The sequence below is a fragment of the Mobula birostris genome, chromosome X, assembly GCF_030028105.1.
Source record: "Mobula birostris isolate sMobBir1 chromosome X, sMobBir1.hap1, whole genome shotgun sequence".
NCBI lineage: Eukaryota > Metazoa > Chordata > Chondrichthyes > Myliobatiformes > Myliobatidae > Mobula > Mobula birostris.
The window spans coordinates 5,953,560-5,975,519 of record NC_092402.1 but is presented as its reverse complement, the minus strand read 5'-3'; the positions used below and the strand labels follow the sequence as shown (position 1 = coordinate 5,975,519).

Below are 21,960 nucleotides of genomic sequence, written 5' to 3'. Positions count from 1 at the left end.
AGACATGTTTAGTCTCTTGGTCTCGCTCCTCCAGCATTTCATGTGTGTGTTGCTCTCAATTTTTTAAAAACTTCTTTTCTTACGTAAACACATTCGATCTTCTCTGATCCTCTTGGTGTAGAGTAAGATTTTAAGGCAACTTCTTTAAACCAGCAGGGAAGGAGAAAGTATCCCATTCACTATTTAACACAGCCAGATTCGTAAAGCTCGGGCTAAGCCAGCGACGCCATTCAGTCTTCGCTTGACACATAGAAGAATCAGAAAACATTTGTCCCCTGCTGGCATCCTTTGCCCGTTGTGACGTAGCTGATGGTGACACTTCGGTATGTGCCTCTGTGCTGGAAATAACTCAGGTCAGGTCAGTCCTTGGATCCCATGCTTCCTTACTTTCTCAATAAGCCTTGCATGGGGTACCTTGTTAAAGATCATCTGAAAATCCAAGCAAACATCTTTATCTCTATCTTTATCAGTCTGCATCTATAGACGGAGCTACAGAGTTGAGGTTTCAAGGCATTAACCCTTCATCCAAACTGGAAAAATGAGAGAATGTGTTTTAAGTTGCAGGCAAAGGGAAATCTGAATCAGGTTTAATATCACCAGCATATGTGATGAAATCTGTTGTCTTTACGGCAGCAGTACAATGAAAAACCTAGTAAGAAAAAAACTGAATTATAGTGTGTGTGTGTGTGTATACACACATATATATACTATTAAATTAGTGCAAAAATAGGAAAAAAAAAGTAGTGAGGTAGTGTTTATGGGTTCAATGTCCATTCAGAAATTGGATGACAAAAGGGGGAAGAAGGAAAAAAAGGAAATTGCCTTTAAGCTCATGGGAGAGCACAGGACATCAACTTTTTGCTATTGATGTTTCTGTAACAGGCAATTTCTTTTTTACGAGGTCGAGTTGCTAGCTCGACGCTCAGCCCAGCACGGATGGAAAGCGCGCCTTCGCTCCGAAGTCCGGCACTGATGCCACTACACCACCAGCCGGCCAAAGGGGGAAGGAGCTGTTCCTGAATCGTTGAGTGTGTGTCTTCAGGCTCCTGTACCTCCTCCCTGATGGCAGAGGGGAAGAAGCTGTTCCTGAATCGTTGAGTGTGTGTCTTCAGGCTCCTGTACTTCCTCCCTGATGGCAGAGGGGAAGAAGCTGTTCCTGAATCGTTGAGTGTGTGTCTTCAGGCTCCTGTACTTCCTCCCTGACGGCAGAGGGGAAGAAGCTGTTCCTGAATCGTTGAGTGTGTGTCTTCAGGCTCCTGTACTTCCTCCCTGACGGCAGAGGGGAAGAAGCTGTTCCTGAATCGCTGAGTGTGTGTCTTCAGGCTCCTGTACCTCCTCCCTGACGGCAGAGGGGAAGAAGCTGTTCCTGAATCGCTGAGTGTGTGTCTTCGGGCTCCTGTACCTCCTCCCTGACGGCAGAGGGGAAGAAGCTGTTCCTGAATCGCTGAGTGTGTGTCTTCGGGCTCCTGTACCTCCTCCCTGACGGCAGAGGGGAAGAAGCTGTTCCTGAATCGTTGAGTGTGTGTCTTCGGGCTCCTGTACCTCCTCCCTGACGGCAGAGGGGAAGAAGCTGTTCCTGAGTCGTTGAGTGTGTGTCTTCAGGCTCCTGTACCTCCTCCCTGATGGCAGAGGGGAAGAAGCTGTTCCTGAATCGCTGAGTGTGTGTCTTCGGGCTCCTGTACCTCCTCCCTGACGGCAGAGGGGAAGAAGCTGTTCCTGAATCGCTGAGTGTGTGTCTTCGGGCTCCTGTACCTCCTCCCTGACGGCAGAGGGGAAGAAGCTGTTCCTGAATCGCTGAGTGTGTGTCTTCGGGCTCCTGTACCTCCTCCCTGACGGCAGAGGGGAAGAAGCTGTTCCTGAATCGCTGAGTGTGTGTCTTCAGGCTCTTGTACCTCCTCCCGGATGGCAGAGGGGAAGAAGCTGTTCCTGAGTCATTGAGTGTGTGTCTTCAGGCTCCTGTACCTCCTCCCTGATGGCAGAGGGGAAGAAGCTGTTCCTGAATCGTTGAGTGTGTGTCTTCAGGCTCCTGTACCTCCTCCCGGATGGCAGAGGGGAAGAAGCTGTTCCTGAGTCATTGAGTGTGTGTCTTCAGGCTCCTGTACCTCCTCCCGGATGGCAGAGGGGAAGAAGCTGTTCCTGAATCATTGAGTGTGTGTCTTCAGGCTCCTGTACCTCCTCCCTGATGGTAGCAATGAGAAGAGGGCTTGTCCTTGGTGTTAGGGTCAAGGCCTTTTTGAGGTGTAGCTTTTTGAAGGTGTCCTGGATGCTGGGGGAGACTAGTGCCCATGATGGAGCTGGCTGAGTTTACAACTCTCTGCAGCTTATTTTGATCCTGCGCAGTAGCCCCCTTCCCCGAAACCCCTCCTATACCAGACGGTGAAGCAGCCAGTGAGAGGCAGAGAGAACGAAGAATGTGATTAGATGGAGACGGAGGTGTTTGTGCAGGGGCGTGTGCCTGTGTGTGTGAGAGAGAGGGGAAGAAACTAAACTTGCTTGAAGTGTGAGGTACCCCTAATTCACCAGTTCTCCAACTACCCGGTAGTTTTGCCTGCACCTATTGAGAGAGAATCTGATCTAGAGTTACAAAAGCGAATATGTAATACTGAGGCTTTATAAGGCATTGGTCACAGTGCTTGGTAAGGATCTTGCTTAGTCAGGGCGACAAAGGTTACGGGGGGGGGTGGAGGCTGGAGAATGGGGTTGAGAGGGATAGTAAATCAGCCATGATGGAATGGGGGAGTGGTCTCGATGGGCCGAATGGCCGTACTCTGCTCGTCTGTCTCATCGTGTGATTTGCGGTGGCAGGGTGGAGACACGTCTCTACCAAAGGAGGTGCTCTTTCCCTCCGCTCGCCTGCAGGTCACCCTTGGGCAAGGTGTAGCACCTTCTCAGCGCCCCCCCCCCGATCAGGGTCAGGTGAACCCATGGGAGCAGGCGGTGGACGATCGTACGTGCAGCCGGCGCAGATCACAAGCCCTGGTGATGCGACCACCGACGCCAGGCAGACAGTCTCTGAAGAGTATTGATAATGGCTGGGGTCTTGTGAAGACGCTGAAGAAGGCAATGGTAAACCACTTCTGTGGAAGACATTGCCAGGAACAGCCAAAGTGAAATTCACGATCGCCCACCTCAATACAACATGGAACACAATGGTGGTAGTAATGTCTTATGGTCTCATAGGATGAGGCCATTTGGGTCTCATTCTCTATTCTGTTAAATTATGGCTGTGGGGTACATTTTTAATTTAACTTGCTGCTTACTTTTAAAAAACGCTTCAACAATAAGTTGGATCTTCCTTGGTTCAAAGCTCTACAGATTTCTCTAACTTGGGCAAATTTTCAGGGTTGGTGGTGGGGGAGGGGGCTGAATGGTTGGAGGCTCGAGGGAATCATTGGTTTCTCGCTACCGATCATTTTAACGGCGCCCTGAATGTCGTAGTTTTAAGGTTTTGGAGATAGTCACCCTCTGCCCGTGACATGAAAAGCTGAATTTGTCCGATGCGGGCCTTGTCCCGGTGGTGAGAACGCTCAAGCCGCGTTCGTAAAGAATTCGCCTGTCGCGCCTCTGATCTGCGTGGGTTTCCCCCCGGGTGCCCCGCTTTCCTCCCACAGCCCAAAGACGTACCGGTTAGCGGGTTAGTCGGTCATTGTAAATCGTCCTGCGGTTAGGCCGAGTAGGTGAGTCACCGGGCGGCGCTGTATCTCCAAGTAAAAGTACAGGCCCCCTTTTTAAAAAGTAATGCGTTGAAACTCTGCGGGTGTTCGGATCCCCGGCGGTCGAGATCACCTGCGCCTCCTTTCGTTCGCGTTCTTTGTCTCCCCCCACCCCCCACGCCTCTTGATTCAGCCAAGCCGTCTGCGCTGTCCTGGTGGGGAGGGGGAGAAATGGGTGTTGGTAGGGGCGTTTTTTAACCGGAAGGGAGAGGTGGCAGCGCTGGGAAGGGTGGTGTCGAGTGGCGATTGTACTGTGTCCAACTGTGTGTGATGGATCTCTTTTGTTGGCAATCTTTCTTTGACAGAAGGGAAGGCAAAGCAAGAAGAAAAAAGAGGTAGGAAGGTGCTGGGCAGATAACTCTTTCGGTGCTCGTGCTATTTTGCTTTCTGGCAGAGAGTGCTTCATTCGATCTCGTTTAGATTTTTATTAATGAACCCACGGGTAAATCCAGTTTGTCCGAGGAGACTGCAGGTCAAGGGCTCAAACCCTTCGACTTCTTTCTTTTTGGTCTGTCAAAACAATCGGGCGAATCTGCGAGTGCAGCCCGATAAACAATCTCCAAAGAGTATTGATCGTGGCTGCAGAGGGAGGGGGAGGGGGTTCACCCATCTTGTAAAGGCACTGCCCAGAAGAAGACGATGGCAAACCGCTTCTGCAGGGAAAAAATTTGGCAAGATTTGTCACAGAAAAGACCAAGTCCGCCCGCTTCCAGGCGACGCGAGACGGGCGAACGAGCTGTAATGAAGCATTAACTTCTCCAGCAGAGCGGGCACCGGCAGAGCTGCGTGCCGGGCGTCTCTGGCGTCGAATCCGAACTTCGCTGGGGCTTCAAAGCTGGAGCCACAGCCACTTACTTGCCCTCCTGCCCCTGCGGACGGTCTAAGGTTCCCGTCTGCCTTCTGCAGACTCGTTTCCCTGCTTCCACCGCTGTCAACGCTGCACGCTTTCCAACGGCCCTGCTGGAAGAAAGGAAAGTTTCAATATCACTGGCAAAATCTGTTTGTTTTGGGGCAAAAAAGAAAGTATTGATTGAGAAAGTGCACCTGAGCTCCTAGTCCATTCAGAAATCTGATGGCCTGATTTATTTTTTCCCCCTCAACACAACGACCTTTCCCAGCACAGTCTCCAGATGCTCCCCTGCTTGGCTAACTCCCTGTTGCTCGGCGTGCTGTTGAAGCTGACCTTTTAAGAATGGTTTGACCCTCATTTTGTGACCCTAACTTAACTCTCTAGCCTTCGAACCCTGCTCCTTCTCCCTACGAGAGGAGCTACGGGCAATATGACCAGATGCATGATTGTAGAGAAGATCTGATGCTGGTCTGGTCTGTCCCGCAGCCCTCCCTCCCCCCCCCGGTCAGGCAGCATCCGCAGAGGGGAGTAGCAACCGGGGCGGTGGCCGGTTCCAATACCGATATCTCAGCCGCCAACCCCGGGTTGGCTACAGCAGAGGGCTGGGTAGTTCCTGAGGGGTAGATGGAGACGTGGTGCGTTTGGCAGTGTTAGTGCGCCTGTCAGATTGCCCAGTGCATCACCGGCCTTCGAGGACGCAGGTACAGAAAGGTGCTGGGAAAGGGGGCCAGTAATGTCGCGAAGGATCCCACCCACCCTGCTCACGGACTGTCTGTCCCACTGCTGTCAAGGAGGAGGCTACGTAGCATCCACGCCAGGGACCACCAGACTCAAAAACAGTGACTCTCCCCAAGCAGTGAGTCTGATCAACACCTCCACCCACTGACACACCCCTCCACAGTCCCAATCACCCACTGACCCACCCCTCCACACCCCCAATCACCCACTGACCCACCCCTCCACACCCCCAATCACTCACTGACCCACCCATCCACACCCCCAATCACCCACTGACCCACCCCTCCACACCCCCAATCACCCACTGACCCACCCATCCACACCCCCAATCACCCACTGACCCACCCATCCACACCCCCAATCACCCACTGACCCACCCCTCCACACCCCCAATCACCCACTGACACAACCCTCCACACCCCCAATCACCCACTGACCCACCCCTCCACACCCCCGATCACCCACTGACACACCCCTCCACACCCCCGACCACCCACTGACCCACCCCTCTACACACCCCCAATCACCACTACTTTATCATTTCCTGTCAGAGTCACCTCATGTACAGACACTCCTGTGCCCAGCATCACTTCATGGACACACAGTCAATCCGTGTGTATAAGCTATCATGTGTTTATTGCATTTTTATAATCAGTGTGTTCTTTTTTTGTACTGAATCGGAGGATCAAGTAATAATTATTTCATTCTCTTTTACACTTTTTCCACTGGAAATAACATTAAATGATCTTGAATAACCCCTCCCTCCACCCCCATTTTCTTTTTCTGACTTCTGCCCCCTTCCTTTCCAGTCCTGATGAAGGGCCTCGGCCCAAAAGGTTGACTGTTTCTTCCTCTCCATGGACGCTGCCTGACCTGCTGAGTTCCTCCAGCATTTTGTGTGTGTGTGCGTGCATGTGTTGCTCTGGTTTTCTGGCATCGGCAGAACCTCTAGCGACGGTGGTCGGATTTCCCCCTCCCAGTCTTTCCTTTCTGAGGTGTGAGCACGATCATTGTCCCTGCAGAGGCGTTTGGCGGCAGTTGGGGGGGGGGGGGGTGCGCGAATCTTGTCGCACAGCCGGGTGCTGGCGGAATTCCGCCCCTCTTTACTCTTCCCAATTTCCTCACCCAGCATCCCGGGCCTTGAGGGAGACGGCTTGGATGTCAGTCAGGGGAAGAGGGAGGACCGGGAAAATGTTAGGAATGCCCGAGGTCAGTGAGCAGTCTTTAAGAGGGGTAAAAGGACAGATTAATGGTGTTCGTCAGCGGTAGCGGTCAGCACGACGGTCTTACAGCTCGGGGCACTTTAAATCCAGCGTCCTCTGTAAGCAGGTTCCATACGTCCCTTCCCGTGTGCGCGAGGGGTTCCTCCGGGTGCTCCGGCTTTTTCCCATGGTTCAGAGACCCACCAGCTAGCAGGTTAATTGGTCATTGTAAGTTGTCCCGTCACCAGGCTGCTGTTAAACGTGGTGGAATGCTGGGCGGGCCAGAAGGGCCTGGTTCTTCTCTCTGTCTCTAAATAGGGTGAAGTCGCAGTCTGAGCTCGGTTTAGAGGACTGGACGCCCTTCCTCTGCTTTTCATTTAAGTTACAATGACTCTGGGGCAACACTGCTGCGTGCATTATCATCTCCTTCAAGGGCGATTTGTCCCGTTTTCTTTTTCCCCCGCCCTCCTTTCCTGGCTGAACTGTTCTCCTTGCCGACGGGCACCTCTTCCTGGCTTTAATCAGGTAGCTGTTCTCTGTCCAGTTTCCCGTCTGACAGCCACACACACACACCCACCCACCCACCCCTGCATCTGGCCAACCATTCCATCATGGCTGATTCATTAACCCCATTCCCCCATTCTCCTGCCTTCTCCCTGTAACCTTTGACGCCCTGACTAATCAAGAACCTGCCAACCTCTGCTTTAAATAAAGCCAGTGACTTGGCCTCCACTGCCGCCTGTGGCAAAGAATTCCACAGATTCACCACCCTCTGGCTAAAGAAATCCCTCCTCATCTCCGTTCTACACGAACGGCCATTTGGCCCCAACATCATTTCATCTTGGCTGATCCATTTCCCTCTCAGTTCGAATCTCCTGCCTTCTCCCCATATCCCTTCATGCCCTGGCCAATCAATAATCTCCCAGCCTCTGCCTTAAATATACATAAAGACTCCCCCACCCCCACAGCCCCCTGTGGCATTGAATTCCTCAGGTTCACCACTCTGGCGAAATAAATTCCTCCTCTTCATCTTCATTCTAAAAGGACGCCCCTCTATTCTGAGGCTGTGTCCTCTGGTCTTAGACATCCCCCACTATCAGAAACATCTTCTCCACATCCACCCTATGAAGAGAAAGGAAAAAACATTGGGTTTTGAATGAAAAGAAAGAGGAAAAAAAAAACCCACTACACTATAATTAAACAAACAAAAAGGACTGAGCAGTCCATTTTGAGGAAAAAAAAGAAAGAAAGACTTTCTGATCAAATCTAAAACTTCAGGGAAAAAAAGATTGAAAGAGTACCCTTTCAACCTAATTTAAGCCATCCTGTAATTAGGCGGGGGTTAAGTCAGTGGGTTGTGAGTTGTCCCAGTGGACTAAAAGAGCCTTTTCTCGCGCTATATCTCTAAATCAGTAGTTGCCGACCCTGTTCTTATGCCATGGGCTCCCACCCGTGGTCCAGAGGACACAGATAGAGTGAATGTGGAGAGGATATTTCCTATAGTGTGGGAGTCTAGGACCAGAGGACACAGATAGAGTGGATGCAGAGAGGATGTTTCCTATAGTGGGGGAGTCTAGGACCAGAGGGCACAGATAGAGTGGATGTGGAGAGGATGTTTCCTATAGTGGGGGAGTCTAGGACCAGAGGACACAGATAGAGTGGATGTGGACAGGATGTTTCCTATAGTGAGGGGAGTCTAGGACCAGAGGACACAGATAGAGTGGATGTGGAGAGGATGTTTCCTATAGTGGGGGAGTCTAGGACCAGAGGGCACAGATAGAGTGGATGTGGAGAGGATGTTTCCTATAGTGGGGGAGCCTAGGACCAGAGGACACAGATAGAGTGGATGTGGAGAGGATGTTTCCTGTAATGGGAGAGTCTAGGACCAGAGGGCACAGATAGAGTGGATGTGGAGAGGATGTTTCCTATAGTGGGGGAGTCTAGGACCAGAGGGCACAGATAGAGTGGATGTGGAGAGGATGTTTCCTATAGTGCGGGAGTCTAGGACCAGAGGGCACAGATAGAGTGGATGGAGAGAGGATGTTTCCTATAGTGGGGGGAGTCTAGGACCAGAGGGCACAGATAGAGTGGATGTGGAGAGGATGCTTCCTATAGTGGGGGAGTCTAGGACCAGAGGACACAGATAGAGTGGATGTGGAGAGGATGCTTCCTATAGTGGGGGAGTCTGGGACCAGAGGACACAGATGGAGTGGATGTGGAGAGGATGTTTCCTATAGTGGGGGACTCTAGGACCAGAGGACACAGATAGAGTGGATGTGGAGAGGATGTTTCCTATAGTGGGGGGAGTCTAGGACCAGAGGACACAGATCGAGTGGATGTGGAGAGGATGTTTCCTCTAGTGGGGGAGTCTAGGACCAGAGGACACAGACAGAGTGGATGTGGAGAGGATGTTTCCTATAGTGGGGGAATCTAGGACCAGAGGGCACAGATAGAGTGGATGTGGAGAGGTTGTTTCCTATAGTGGGGGAGTCTAGGATCAGAGGACACAGATAGAGTGGATGTGGAGAGGATGTTTCCTATAGTGGGGGAGTCTAGGACCAGAGGACACAGATAGAGTGGATGTGGAGAGGATGCTTCCTATAGTGGCGGAGTCTAGGAACAGAGGACACAGATAGAGTGGATGTGGAGAGGATGCTTCCTATAGTGGCGGAGTCTAGGAACAGAGGACACAGATAGAGTGGATGTGGAGAGGATGCTTCCTATAGTGGCTAGGTGTCGGCTACTCTGGTTTCTTCCCACGGTTCAACAACATACCGGTTAGGAGGTTAATTGGTGGTTGTAAATTGTCCCATGAGTAGGCGAGGGCTAACTCAAGGCGGGGTTGCCGGGCGGCTCGACTCGAAGGGCTGGAGGAGCTGTACCTCAATAAGTAAAATGTAAATGCCCTTGTAGTATCGAACTAACTTGATCTGTGGATTTCCTGTCAGAGAAATTTTGATGAGACTTTAAGATGAGGAGCAGAATTGGGCCATTTGGCCCATCGGCTCTGTTCCAACATTTCACCATGGCTGATCCGTTTCCCTCTCAGTCCCAATCTCCTGCCTTCTCCCCGTATCCCTTCACGCCCTGACAGAACAATAATCTATCAGCCTCCCCCTTAAATATACATAAAGACTTGCCCCCCCGCTACAGCCCCTTGTGGCAATGAATTCCACAGATTCACCACTCTGTCGAAACTATTTCCTCCTCATCTCCATTCTAAAAGGGCGTCCCTCTATTCTGAGGCTGTGCCCTCTGGTCCTAGACTCCCCCACTTTAGGAAACATCCTCTCCACATCCACTCTATCTGTGTCCTCTGGTCCTAGACTCCCCCCACTATAGGGAACATCCTCTCCACATCCACTCTATCTGTGTCCTCTGGTCCTAGACTCCCCCACTATAGGAAACATCCTCTCCACATCCACTCTATCTGTGTCCTCTGGTCCTAGACGCTCCCACTATAGGAAACATCCTCTCCACATCCACTCTATCTGTGTCCTCTGGTCCTAGACTCCCCCACTATAAGAAACATCCTCTCCACATCCACTCTATCTGTGTCCTCTGGTCCTAGACTCCCCCACTATAGGAAACATCCTCTCCACATCCACTCTATCTGTGTCCTCTGGTCCTAGACTCCCCCACTATAGGAAACATCCTCTCCACATCCACTCTATCTGTGTCCTCTGGTCCTAGACTCCCCCACTATAGGAAACATCCTCTCCACATCCACTCTATCTGTGCCCTCTGGTCCTAGACTCCCCCACTATAGGAAACATCCTCTCCACATCCACTCTATCTGTGTCCTCTGGTCCTAGACTCCCCCACTACAGGAAACATCCTCTCCACATCCACTCTATCTGTGTCCTCTGGTCCTAGACTCCCCCACTATAGGAAACATCCTCTCCACATCCACTCTATCTGTGCCCTCTGGTCCTGGACTCCCCCGCTATAGGAAACATGCTCTCCACATCCACTCTATCTGTGTCCTCTGGTCCTAGACTCTCCCACTACAGGAAACATCCTCTCCACATCCACTCTATCTGTGCCCTCTGGTCCCAGACTCCCCCACTATAGGAAACATCCTCTCCACATCCACTCTATCTGTGTCCTCTGGTCCTAGACTCCCCCACTACAGGAAACATCCTCTCCACGTCCACTCTATCTGTGTCCTCTGGTCCTAGACTCCCCCACTATAGGAAACATCCCCTCCACATCCACTCTATCTGTGATCTGGTCCTAGACTCCCCCACTATAGGAAACATCCTCTCCACATCCACTCTATCTGTGCCCTCTGGTCCTAGACTCCCCCCACTATAGGAAACATCCTCTCCACATCCACTCTATCTGTGCCCTCTGGTCCCAGACTCCCCCCACTACAGGAAACATCCTCTCCACATCCACTCTATCTGTGTCCTCTGGTCCTAGACTCCCCCACTATAGGAAACATCCTCTCCACATCCACTCTATCTGTGTCCTCTGGTCCTAGACTCCCCACTATAGGAAACATCCTCTCCACATCCACTCTATCTGTGTCCTCTGGTCCTAGACTCCCCCACTATAGGAAACATCCTCTCCACATCCACTCTATCTGTGTCCTCTGGTCCTAGACTCCCCCACTATAGGAAACATCCTCTCCACATCCACTCTATCTGTGTCCTCTGGTCCTAGACTCCCCCACTATAGGAAACATCCTCTCCACATCCACTCTATCTGTGTCCTCTGGTCCTAGACTCCCTCACTACAGGAAACATCCTCTCCACATCCACTCTATCTGTGTCCTCTGGTCCTAGACTCCCCCCACTATAGGAAACATCCTCTCCACATCCACTCTATCTGTGCCCTCTGGTCCTAGACTCCCCCCACTATAGGAAACATCCTCTCCACATCCACTCTATCTGTGCCCTCTGGTCCCAGACTCCCCCCACTACAGGAAACATCCTCTCCACATCCACTCTATCTGTGTCCTCTGGTCCTAGACTCCCCCACTATAGGAAACATCCTCTCCACATCCACTCTATCTGTGTCCTCTGGTCCTAGACTCCCCACTATAGGAAACATCCTCTCCACATCCACTCTATCTGTGTCCTCTGGTCCTAGACTCCCCACTATAGGAAACATCCTCTCCAGATCCACTCTACCTGTGTCCTCTGGTCCTAGACTCCCCCCACTATAGGAAACATCCTCTCCACATCCACTCTATCTGTATCCTCTGGTCCTAGACTCCCCCACTGTAGGAAACATCCTCTCTACATCCACTCTATCTAAATAGCCCGGTTCTGCTCCTTGGGGTCTTTTTTTCCCTCCCCTCTCTCTGTCTCGGATTTGCGTCCTGCCCTTTCGCTGCCCCTCGCGATAAGCTTGATTGGCGTGCCGGCGGGTCGCTGACCGCGCTGCCTTGGCCCTCAGGTAAAGCCACCACGCTGTTCAGCCGCCATACCAAGTCCATTATCTGGGGGATGCAGACCAGAGCCGTGCAGGGGATGCTGGACTTCGACTACGTCTGCTCCCGCGACGAGCCTTCCGTTTCAGCCATGGTTTACCCATTCACGTGAGTACGCCTCTGCCGGTCGGTGATTGAGTACACTTCATCTCTCTCCTCCTTCACCTACGTGAGGAGTAAAAAATCTTTACCCTACACCTCCGTCTGAATGTGCAATTTATAGTAACTTAAAATAAATATTATGTACAACAGGACAGTCAATATAACACAGAAATGCAATTGTATACAGCGTGAGTTCATCAGTCTGATGGCCTGGTGGAAGAAGCTGTCCCGGAGCCTGTTGGTTCTGGCTTTTATGCTGCGGTACCGTTTCCCGGATGGTAGCAGCTGGAACAGTTTGTGGTTGGGGTGACTCGGGTCCCCAGTGGTCCTCTTTACACACCTGTCTTTGTAAATGTCCTGAATAAGTGGGATGTTCACAACCACAGATGCGCTGGGCTGTCCGCACCACTCTCTGCAGAGACCTGTGATTGAGGGAGGTACAGTTCCCATACCAGGCAGTGATGCAGCCAGTCAGGATGCTCTCAGTTGTGCCCCTGTAGAAAGTTCTTGGGATTTGGGGACTCACACCAAACTTCTTCAACCGTCTGAAGTGAAAGAGGCACTGTTGTGCTTTTTTCACCACACAGCTGGTGTGTACAGACCACGCGAGATCCTCAGTGATGTGTATACCGAGGACCTTGAAGTTGTTCACCCTCTCAACCACGGGTCCATTAACGTCAATAAGGTTGATTCTGTCTCCATTCCTCCTGTAGTCCACAACCAGCTCCTTTGTTTGTGAGATATTGAGGGAGAGGTTGTTTTCTTGACACCACTGTGTCAGGATGATGACTTCTTTGAGGCCAATTAATGTATCATCTGCAAATTTAATTGGCAGATTGGAGCTGTGGGTGGCGACACAGTCATGGGTGTACAGAGAGTAAAGGAGGGGGCTTAGGACACAGCCCTGGGGGCGAGGTTCTCCTGTGTTGAGAATCAGAGGGGCAGAGGTGAGGGAGCCCACTCTTACCGCCTGCTGGTGATCTGACAGGAAGTCCAGGATCCAGCTGCACAAGGCAGGGTGAAGGCCGAGGTCTCTGAGCTTCTTGTCGAGCTTGGATGGAACTGTGCTGTTAAATGCTGAACTGTAGTCCAAGAACAGCATTATCACATAAGCATCCCGGGATGGCAGGACTGTCATATGTCGAAAGATTGGAGCTTCTGGGCTTGTATACTCTGGAATTTAGAAGGCTGAGAGGGGATCTTATTGAAACATATAAGATTATTAAGGGATTGGACACGCTGGAGGCAGGAAGCATGTTCCCGCTGATGGGTGAGTCCAGAACCAGAGGCCACAGTTTAAGAATAAGGGGTAGGCCATTTAGAACAGAGTTGAGGAAAAACTTCTTCACCCAGAGAGTGGTGGATGTATGGAATGCTCTGCCTCAGAAGGCTGTGGAGGCCAAGTCTCTGGATGCTTTCAAGAAAGAGATGGATAGAGCTCTTAAAGATAGTGGAATCAAAGGTTATGGGGATAAGGCAGGATCTGGATACTGATTGTGGATGATCAGCCATGATCACAGTGAATGGCGGTGCTGGCTCGAAGGGCTGAATGGCCTACTCCTGCACCTATTGTCTGTTGTCTATTCTCCAGGTGTGTAAGGATGGGGTGTAGAGCGGTGGCTATTGGGTCACCTGTTGATCGGTGGAGTCGGTAGGCAAATTGTAGGGGTCCAGTGTGGGTGGCAACAGGCTGCAGATGTACTCCTTGGCCAGCCTCCCTCAAAGCATTTGCTTGTTATTGAGGTGAGTGCAGCAGGATGCCGGTCGGTGATTACCGGCGATCCACGCTCCTGATGAGTAGAGGGACCCTTGGGTCCAAGTCCCTGGTTCCCTGATGGTGGTTACGCGGGTTGTGAAAGGGAGGTTAACAAGGTCTACATCATGCTTGCCTTTATCATTCGAGGCATTGAGCCAGGGCGGCAAGGTAGGGTTGGTGGTCAGCACAACGCTGGACGGTACCAGCGACCCGGGTTCAATTCCTGCCTCTGCCTGTACGTTCTCCCCGTGACCGCGTAGGTTTCCTCCGGGTGCTCTGGTTTCCTCCCACAGTCCAAAGTTTGTACGGGTTCCCACTCAGGAGATTCTGGACTAGTTCCTGAGGATTGGGGGGTGGCTAATGTAACCCCGCTTTTTAAAAAAAGAGGGAGAGAGAAACCGGGGATTTATAGACCGGTTAGCCTAACATCGGTGGTGGGGAAAATACTAGAGTCAGTTATCAAAGATGTGATAACAGCACATTTGGAAAGCGGAGAAATCATCGGACAAAGTCAGCATGGATTTGTGAAAGGAAAATCATGTCTGACGAATCTGATAGAATTTTTTGAGGATGTAACTAGTAGAGTGGATAGGGGAGAACCAGTGGATGTGGTATATTTGGATTTTCAAAAGGCTTTTGACAAGGTCCCACACAGGAGATTAGTGTGCAAACTTACAGCACCCGGTATTGGGGGTAAGGTATTGATGTGGATAGAGAATTGGTTGGCAGACAGGAAGCAAAGAGTGGGAATAAACGGGACCTTCTCAGAATGGCAGGCAGTGACTAGTGGGGTACTGCAAGGCTCAGTGCTGGGACCCCAGTTGTTTACAATATATATTAATGACTTAGACGAGGGAATTAAATGCAGCATCTCCAAGTTTGCAGATGACACGAGGGTGGGCGGCAGTGTTAGCTGTGAGGAGGATGCTAAGAGAATGCAGGGTGACTTGGATAGGTTAGGTGAGTGGGCAAATTCATGGCAGATGCAATTTAATGTGGATAAATGCGAGATTATCCACTTTGGTGGCAAGATCAGGAAAACAGATTATTATCTGAATACAAGCAACACACATAAAAGTTGCTGGTGAACGCAGCAGGCTAGGCAGCATCTCTAGGAAGAGGTGCAGTGGACGTTTCAGGCCGAGACCCTTCGTCAGGACTAACTGAAGGAAGAGTGAGTAAGGGATTATCTGAATGGTGGCCGATTAGGAAAAGGGGAGGTGCAACGAGACCTGGGTGTCATTGTACACCAGTCATTGAAAGTGGGCATGCAGGTACAGCAGGCGGTGAAAGAGGTGAATGGTATGCTGGCATTTATAGCAAGAGGATTCGAGTACAGGAGCAGGGAGGTACTACTGCAGTTGTACAAGGCATTAGTGAGACCACACCTGGGAGTATTGTGTGCAGTTTTGGTCCCCTAATCTGAGGAAAGACATTCTTGCCATACAGGGAGTACAAAGAAGGTTCATCAGATTGATTCCTGGGATGGCAGGACTTTAAGATGATGAAAGACTGGATCGACTAGGCTTATACCCGCTGGAACTTAGAAGATTGAGGGGGGATCTTATTGAAACGTATAAAATTCTAAAGGGATTGGACAGGCTAGATGCAGGAAGATTGTTCCCGATGTTGGGGAAGTCCAGAACGAGGGGTTACGGTTTGAGGATAAAGGGGAAGCCTTTTAGGTCCGAGATTAGGAAAAACTTCTTCACACAGAGAGTGGTGAATCTGTGGAATTCTCTGCCACAGGAACAGTTGAGGCCAGTTCATTGGCTATATTTAAGAGGGAGTTAGATACAGCCCTTGTGGCTAAAGGGATCGGGGGTATGGAGAGAAGGCTGGGGCAGGGTTCTGAGTTGGATGATCAGCCATGATCATACTGAATGGCGCTGCAGGCTCGAAGGGCCGAATGGCCTACTCCTGCACCTATTTTCTATGTTTCTATGGGTTGGCAAGTTAATTGTTAACTGTCCTGTGGTGAGACTGGGATTATAAAGGAAAAGGGGCCTACTCCGCGCTGTGTCTCAATAAATAAGCACGAGAAGCGATACAACTCTGGTTCGGCCGCACCTGGAGCATTGCGTGCAGTTCTGGTCCCCCCCTGCTGTAGGGACGGGGTCAGGGCTTTGGAGAGGGTGCTGAGAGAGGTTTACCAGGACCCAGAGAAGCTTGGGCTGTTTTCTCTGGAGCGACGGTGGCTGAGGGGAGAGATCTGATGGAGCGGGGGGCTTCCCAGCCTTTCTTATGCTGTGGGAGCCACTGTGATAGTTTTACAAGATTATGAGAGGCACAGACAGACAACATCCCTTTCCTGGGGTAGAAATGTCCAATGCCAGAGGGCATGCATTTAAGGTGAGAAAGGGGTAGGTTCAATTGAGATGTGAGGGGCAAGTTTTTTTTCTTTCTCACAGAGAGTGCCTGGAATGTGCTTACTGGGGCGGTGGTAGAGACAGATACATTAGGGACTTTTAGAAGACGTTTCAATAGGCAGATCAATGTGAGGGAAATGGAAGGATGTGGGCGTTCTGTAGGCAGAGGGGATTACTTTAGTTGGCAATCTGATGACTGATTTAATTGGGTCAGCACAACATTGTGGGCTGAAGGGCCCGTTCCCATGCTATCCCTCTTGTCCATAGCCTCAGGTCTGGTGCACTCTTGGCACTGACTTGCCTGATGCAGCACTAAAGTGAAGGGGCTACACTGGGAGCCTTGGCCTCTTCATCTGTCAAGGTCAGGTCTCTGAATGTGCTCGCAAAGTTCTGAGGTAAATTCATCATCGAAGTGCCCGTCGGTCACCGGGTACCACCCTGAGATCCATTTTCGTGGGGGCGTTCCATTGTCAGGTCTGACTGTCCTTCAACCGGGCGTGAGTCCAGTCAAGCGGAACAGCGTTCCTCTGGGGCCAAGTCGCAAGACGCAGTACCGACAGTCACGTCTACTGCACGGGACTATGGCAGCAGGGAGAAAACAGGGAGTCGCAAAGTCAGAAATAATCTAGCCCCAAGTCCGTGGCCTGTAGATTGATGGTGCACGGGATGTTGTCCTGGAGACAGGTTTCTGCATGCACGCAGACTTCATCAGGCCCCAGTGCAGCTGCAGACGAAAGCAGTCCGTCTTGTCTTCCGCCGAGCGAGCACTGAAAAGCAGCACCAATGGGAGGGCCCAGCCCCAAACAATGGAATCGATAGATGGGTAGAGGATGGACAGGGAATGATGGATGGGTGGACGGGTAAAGATCAATGGGTAAACTTAGACAGGATACTGTCTAAGTTGCATGCCAGCTTGGACAATGTCTCCCATCCACTACATAATGTACTGGGTGGGCACTGGAGTACATTCAGCCAGAGACTCATTCCACCGAGATGCAGCACAGAGCGTCATAGGAAGTCATTCCTGCCTGTGGCCATCAAACTTTACAACTCCTCCCTTGGAGGGTCAGACACCCTGAGCCAATAGGCTGGTCCTGGACTTATTTCCTGGCATAATTTACATATTACTATTTAACTATTTATGGTTTTATTACTATTTATTATTTATGGTGCAACTGTAATGAAAACCAATTTCCCCCGGGATCAATAAAGTCTGGCTCTGACTATGAAAGTTGAGCATGTGGATGGATCGATCAATAGACAAAGATAGGCTGGTAGATAGATAATAAGGAAAAGCAGATGTGCTCTTGCTACAGTTAATTTTGAAAACGAAACTGCTTCTACTTTTAAACCTTTACTCGAGTCTCTTTGGAGCTTTGTGCAGTGTGTGTAACTCTGATCTCCACTCCCTCCTGTCTCCACAGTGGTGACCACAAGCAGAAGTTCTATTGGGGTCACAAGGAGATCCTCATTCCTGTCTACAAGAACATGGCGGACGCCCTGAAGAAGCACCCGGAGGTGGACGTCCTCATTAACTTCGCCTCCTTGCGCTCTGCGTACGACAGCACCGTGGAAACCATGAGCTTCCCCCAGGTTTGTTTCGTTTTCACTCGCTTAACGTAAAACGCGTATTCTAAGGCTGCTCTAGATCTCTGGGCATTCTGGTTTGTTCTACGCTGTTGGCAAATTCCTTAAATCCTCCTGCTTCAAGCAAGACTATGTTGGATCCTAGGCCACACACAACTCAGCAGGTCAGGCAGCATCTAAAGAAAAGAATAAACATTCGACGTTTCAGGCTGAGGCCCTTCATCGGGACCGGGAAGAAAGGGATCCTGGAATGAGAAAGTTGGTGGGAAGGGCAGGAGGATAGTTGGAAGGTGATGGGTTGAAGCCAGGTAGGTGGGAAAGGTAAGGAACAAATCTGTTAGGAGAGGAGAATGGAGCATAGGAGAAAGGGAAGGTGACGAGGCACAAGTGGGAGGTGATGGATAAGAAGATTTAAAGGGCCAGAGTGGGGATTAGAAGACTTGGCCTCTACAGTTGCCTGTGGCAAAGAATTCCATAGATTCACCACTCTCTGGCTAAAGAAATTCCTCCTTATCTCCATACTAAAATGGATGCCTCTGTATCCTGAGACTGTGTCCTCTGGTCCTAGACTCCCCCCACTATAGGAAACATCCTCTCCACATCCACTCTATCTGTGGCCTCTGGTCCTAGACTCCCCCACTATTGGAAACATCCTCTCCACATCCACTCTGTGTCCTCTGGTCCTAGACTCCACCACTATAGGAAACATCCTCTCCACATCCACTCTATCTGTGTCCTCTGGTCCTAGACTCCCCCACTATAGGAAACATCCTCTCCACATCCACTCTATCTGTGTCCTCTGGTCCTAGACTCCCCCCACTATAGGAAACATCCTCTCCACATCCACTCTATCTGTGTCCTCTGGTCCTAGACTCCCCCATCATAGGAAACATCCTCTCCACATCCACTCTATCTGTGCCCTCTGGTCCTAGATTCCTCCACTATTGGAAACATCCTCTCCACATTCACTCTATCTGTGCCCTCTGGTCCTAGATTCCCCCACTATAGGAAACATCCTCTCCACATCCACTCTATCTGTGTCCTCTGATCCTAGACTCCCCTACGATAGGAAACATCCTCTCCACATCCATTCAATCGAGCCTTTTCACCATTCGATGGGTTTCAATGAGGTCACCCCTCATTCTTCTGAATTCTAGTGAATATAAGCCCAGAGCCGTCAAATGCTCTTCCTATGACCAACCTTTCAATCCTGGAACCTTTGAACCCTCTCCAGTTTCGGCTCATCCTTTCTCTGATAAGGGGCCCAAAACAATATTATACTGTTGTATTCGAAGGTGGCAGTTTGATTTTTGAGAATGCGTGGGGTTTTTTTAAAGTGAAAAGCTGTTCCACACTCTCAACCTCAGAAGTCTGGGCCCATTGGTAGGAGTAACCATAGAAACCATAGAAACTACAGCACAGAAACAGGCCTTTTGGCCCTTCTTGGCTGTGCCAAACCACTTTCTGCCTAGTCCCACTGACCTGCACACGGACCATATCCCTCCATACACCTCCCATCCATGTATCCATCCAATTTATTCTTAAATGTTAAAGAAGAACCCACATTTACCACCTCACCTGGCAGCTCATTCCACACTCCCACCACTCTCTGTGTGAAGGAGCCCCTCCTAACGTTCCCTTTAAACTTTTCCCCCCTCACACTTAACCCATGTCCTCAGGTTTTTTTCTCCCCTTGCCTCAGTGGAAAAAGCCTGCTTGCATTCACTCTATCTATACCCATCATAATTTTATATACTTCTATCAAATCTCCCCTCATTCTTCTACGCTCCAGGGAATAAAGTCCTAACCTATTCAACCTTTCTCTGTAACTGAGTTTCTCAAGTCCTGGCAACATCCTTGTAAACCTTCTCTGCACTCTTTCAACCTTATTTATATCCTTCCTGTAATTTGGTGACCAAAACTGAACACAATACTCCAGATTTGGACTCACCAATGCCTTATACAACCTCATCATAACATTTCAGCTCTTATACTCAATACTTTGATTAATAAAGGCCAATGTACCAAAAGCTCTCTTTACGACCCTATCTACCTGTGACAACACTTTTAGGGAGTTTTGTATCTGTATTCCCAGATCCCTCTGTTCCACTGCACTCCTCAGTGCCTTACCATTAACCCTGTATGTTCTACATTGGTTTGTCCTTCCAACGTGCAATACCTCACACTTTTCTGTATTAAACTCCATCTGCCATTTTTCAGCCCATTTTTCCAGCTGGTCCAAGTCCTTCTGCAGGCTCTGAAAACCTTCCTCACTGTCTACTACACCTCCAATCTTTGTATCATCAGCAAATTTGCTGATCCAATTTACCACATTATCATCCAGATCATTGATATAGATGACAAATAACAATGGACCCAGCACTGATCCCTGTGGCACACCACTAGTCACAGGCCTCCACTCGGAGAAGCAATTCTCTACCACCACTCTCTGGCTTCTTCCATCGAGCCAATGTCTAATCCAATTTACCACCTCTCCATGTATACCTAGTGACTGAATTTTCCTAACTAATCTCCCATGCTGGACCTTGTCAAAGCCTTACTGAAGTCCATGTAGACAATATCCACTGCCTTCCCTTCATCCACTTTCCTGGTAACCTCCTCGAAAAACTCCAATAGATTGGTCAAACATGACCTACCATGCACAAAGCCATGTTGACTCTCCCTAATAAGTCCCTGTCTATCCAAATGCTTGTAGATTCTGTCTCTTAGTACTCCCTCCAATAACTTACCGACGTTAAACTTACCGGCCTATAATTTCCCAGATTACTTTTCGATCCTTTTTTAAACAACATGAGCCACTCTCCAATCCTCCGGCACCTCACCCGTAGACAGCGACATTTTAAATATTTCTGCCAGGGCCCCCGCAATTTCAACACTAGTCTCCTTCAAGGTCCGAGGGAACACCCTGTTAGGTCCCGGGGATTTATCCACTTTAATTTTCCTCAAGACGGCAAGCACCTCCTCCTTTGCAATCTGTACAGTTTCCATGATCTCACTGCTTGATTCCCTTAATTCCATAGAATTAGATAGATAGTAGTCATCAAAAATGGGGTCTTCCTTGGTCCCAGTCCTGATGAAGTGTCTCGTCCCCAAAATGTCGACTGTCTATTCCTCTCCGTAGATGCTGCCTGACCTGCTGAGTTCCTCCTGCGTTCTCCTGCGTTTTGTGTGTGTGTGTGTGTGTGTGTGTGTGTGTTGCCTTGGATTTCCAGCATCTGCAGACTTTCTTTTGTTTGTGACGCCTTCTGTACCGTGCCAAGCTGTGCCCCACTCTGCATGGGGGTGTTGGATCTCCTCCTGGCCGATGTATCTCACTGTAGATCTCATCCGCCACCCCCCCTCCCACCCCCGTGCTGGCTTCACACACGAGGACAGGCACGTCCCTGTCTCACCGGGGAGACGAGGCCCACCTGGTTTACCCTGTTTGTAGAAGGGGTGTAGCTGGATGCAGACAGCTACTCTGAACCACAGACCACCCAGCAGGAGGGGGGAGGGTTAGATTGATCTTGGATTAGGTAGAAAGATCAGCACAACATTGTGGGCAGAAGGGCCTGTACTGTGCTATAATGATCTGTGTTTAAGTGTGGGACAGGTCTGTTTCACCCAACGCACGCACAATGCTGGTGGAACGCAGCAGGCCAGGCAGCATCTCTAGGAAGAGGTACAGTCGATGTTTCGGGCGGAGACCCTTCGTCAGGACTAACTGAAAGAAGAGCTAGTAAGAGATTTGAAAGGGGGAGGGGGAGACCCGAAATGATAGGAGAAGACAGGAGGGGGAGGGATGGAGCCAAGAGCTGGGAAGTTGATTGGAAAAGGGATGCAGGGCTGGAGAAGGGAGAGTATCATGGGACGGGAGGCCTTGGAAGAAAGAAAGGGGGAGGGGAGCACCAGAGGAAGATGGAGAACAGGCAAGAAGTTATTGTGAGAAGGACGGACAGAGAAAAAAATAAATATATTAGGGATGGGGTAAGAAGGGGAGGAGGGACACTAATGGAAGTTAGAGAAATCAATGTTCATGCCATCAGGTTGGAGGCTACCCAGACAGAATATAAGGTGTTGTTCCTCCATCCTGAGTGTGGCTTCATCTCGACAGTAGAGGAGGCCGTGGATTGACATATCAGAATGGGAATGGGACGTGGAATTAAAATGTGTGGCCACTGGGAGGTCCTGCTTCCTCTGGGA

General features: G+C 50.3%; 1 protein-coding gene across 1 annotated transcript in view; it reads left to right on the top strand.

The window, feature by feature from the left end:
* The window catches only part of LOC140191849 (ATP-citrate synthase-like), a 255,506-nt gene that overhangs the window by 135,772 nt on the left and 97,774 nt on the right, over positions 1 to 21,960 (top strand). The window contains exons 10-12 of the mRNA XM_072249640.1: positions 4,019 to 4,048; positions 11,910 to 12,051; positions 17,595 to 17,763. Coding sequence (XP_072105741.1) covers positions 4,019 to 4,048; positions 11,910 to 12,051; positions 17,595 to 17,763 — 341 coding nt within the window. The remainder of the gene's footprint in view (positions 1 to 4,018; positions 4,049 to 11,909; positions 12,052 to 17,594; positions 17,764 to 21,960) is intronic.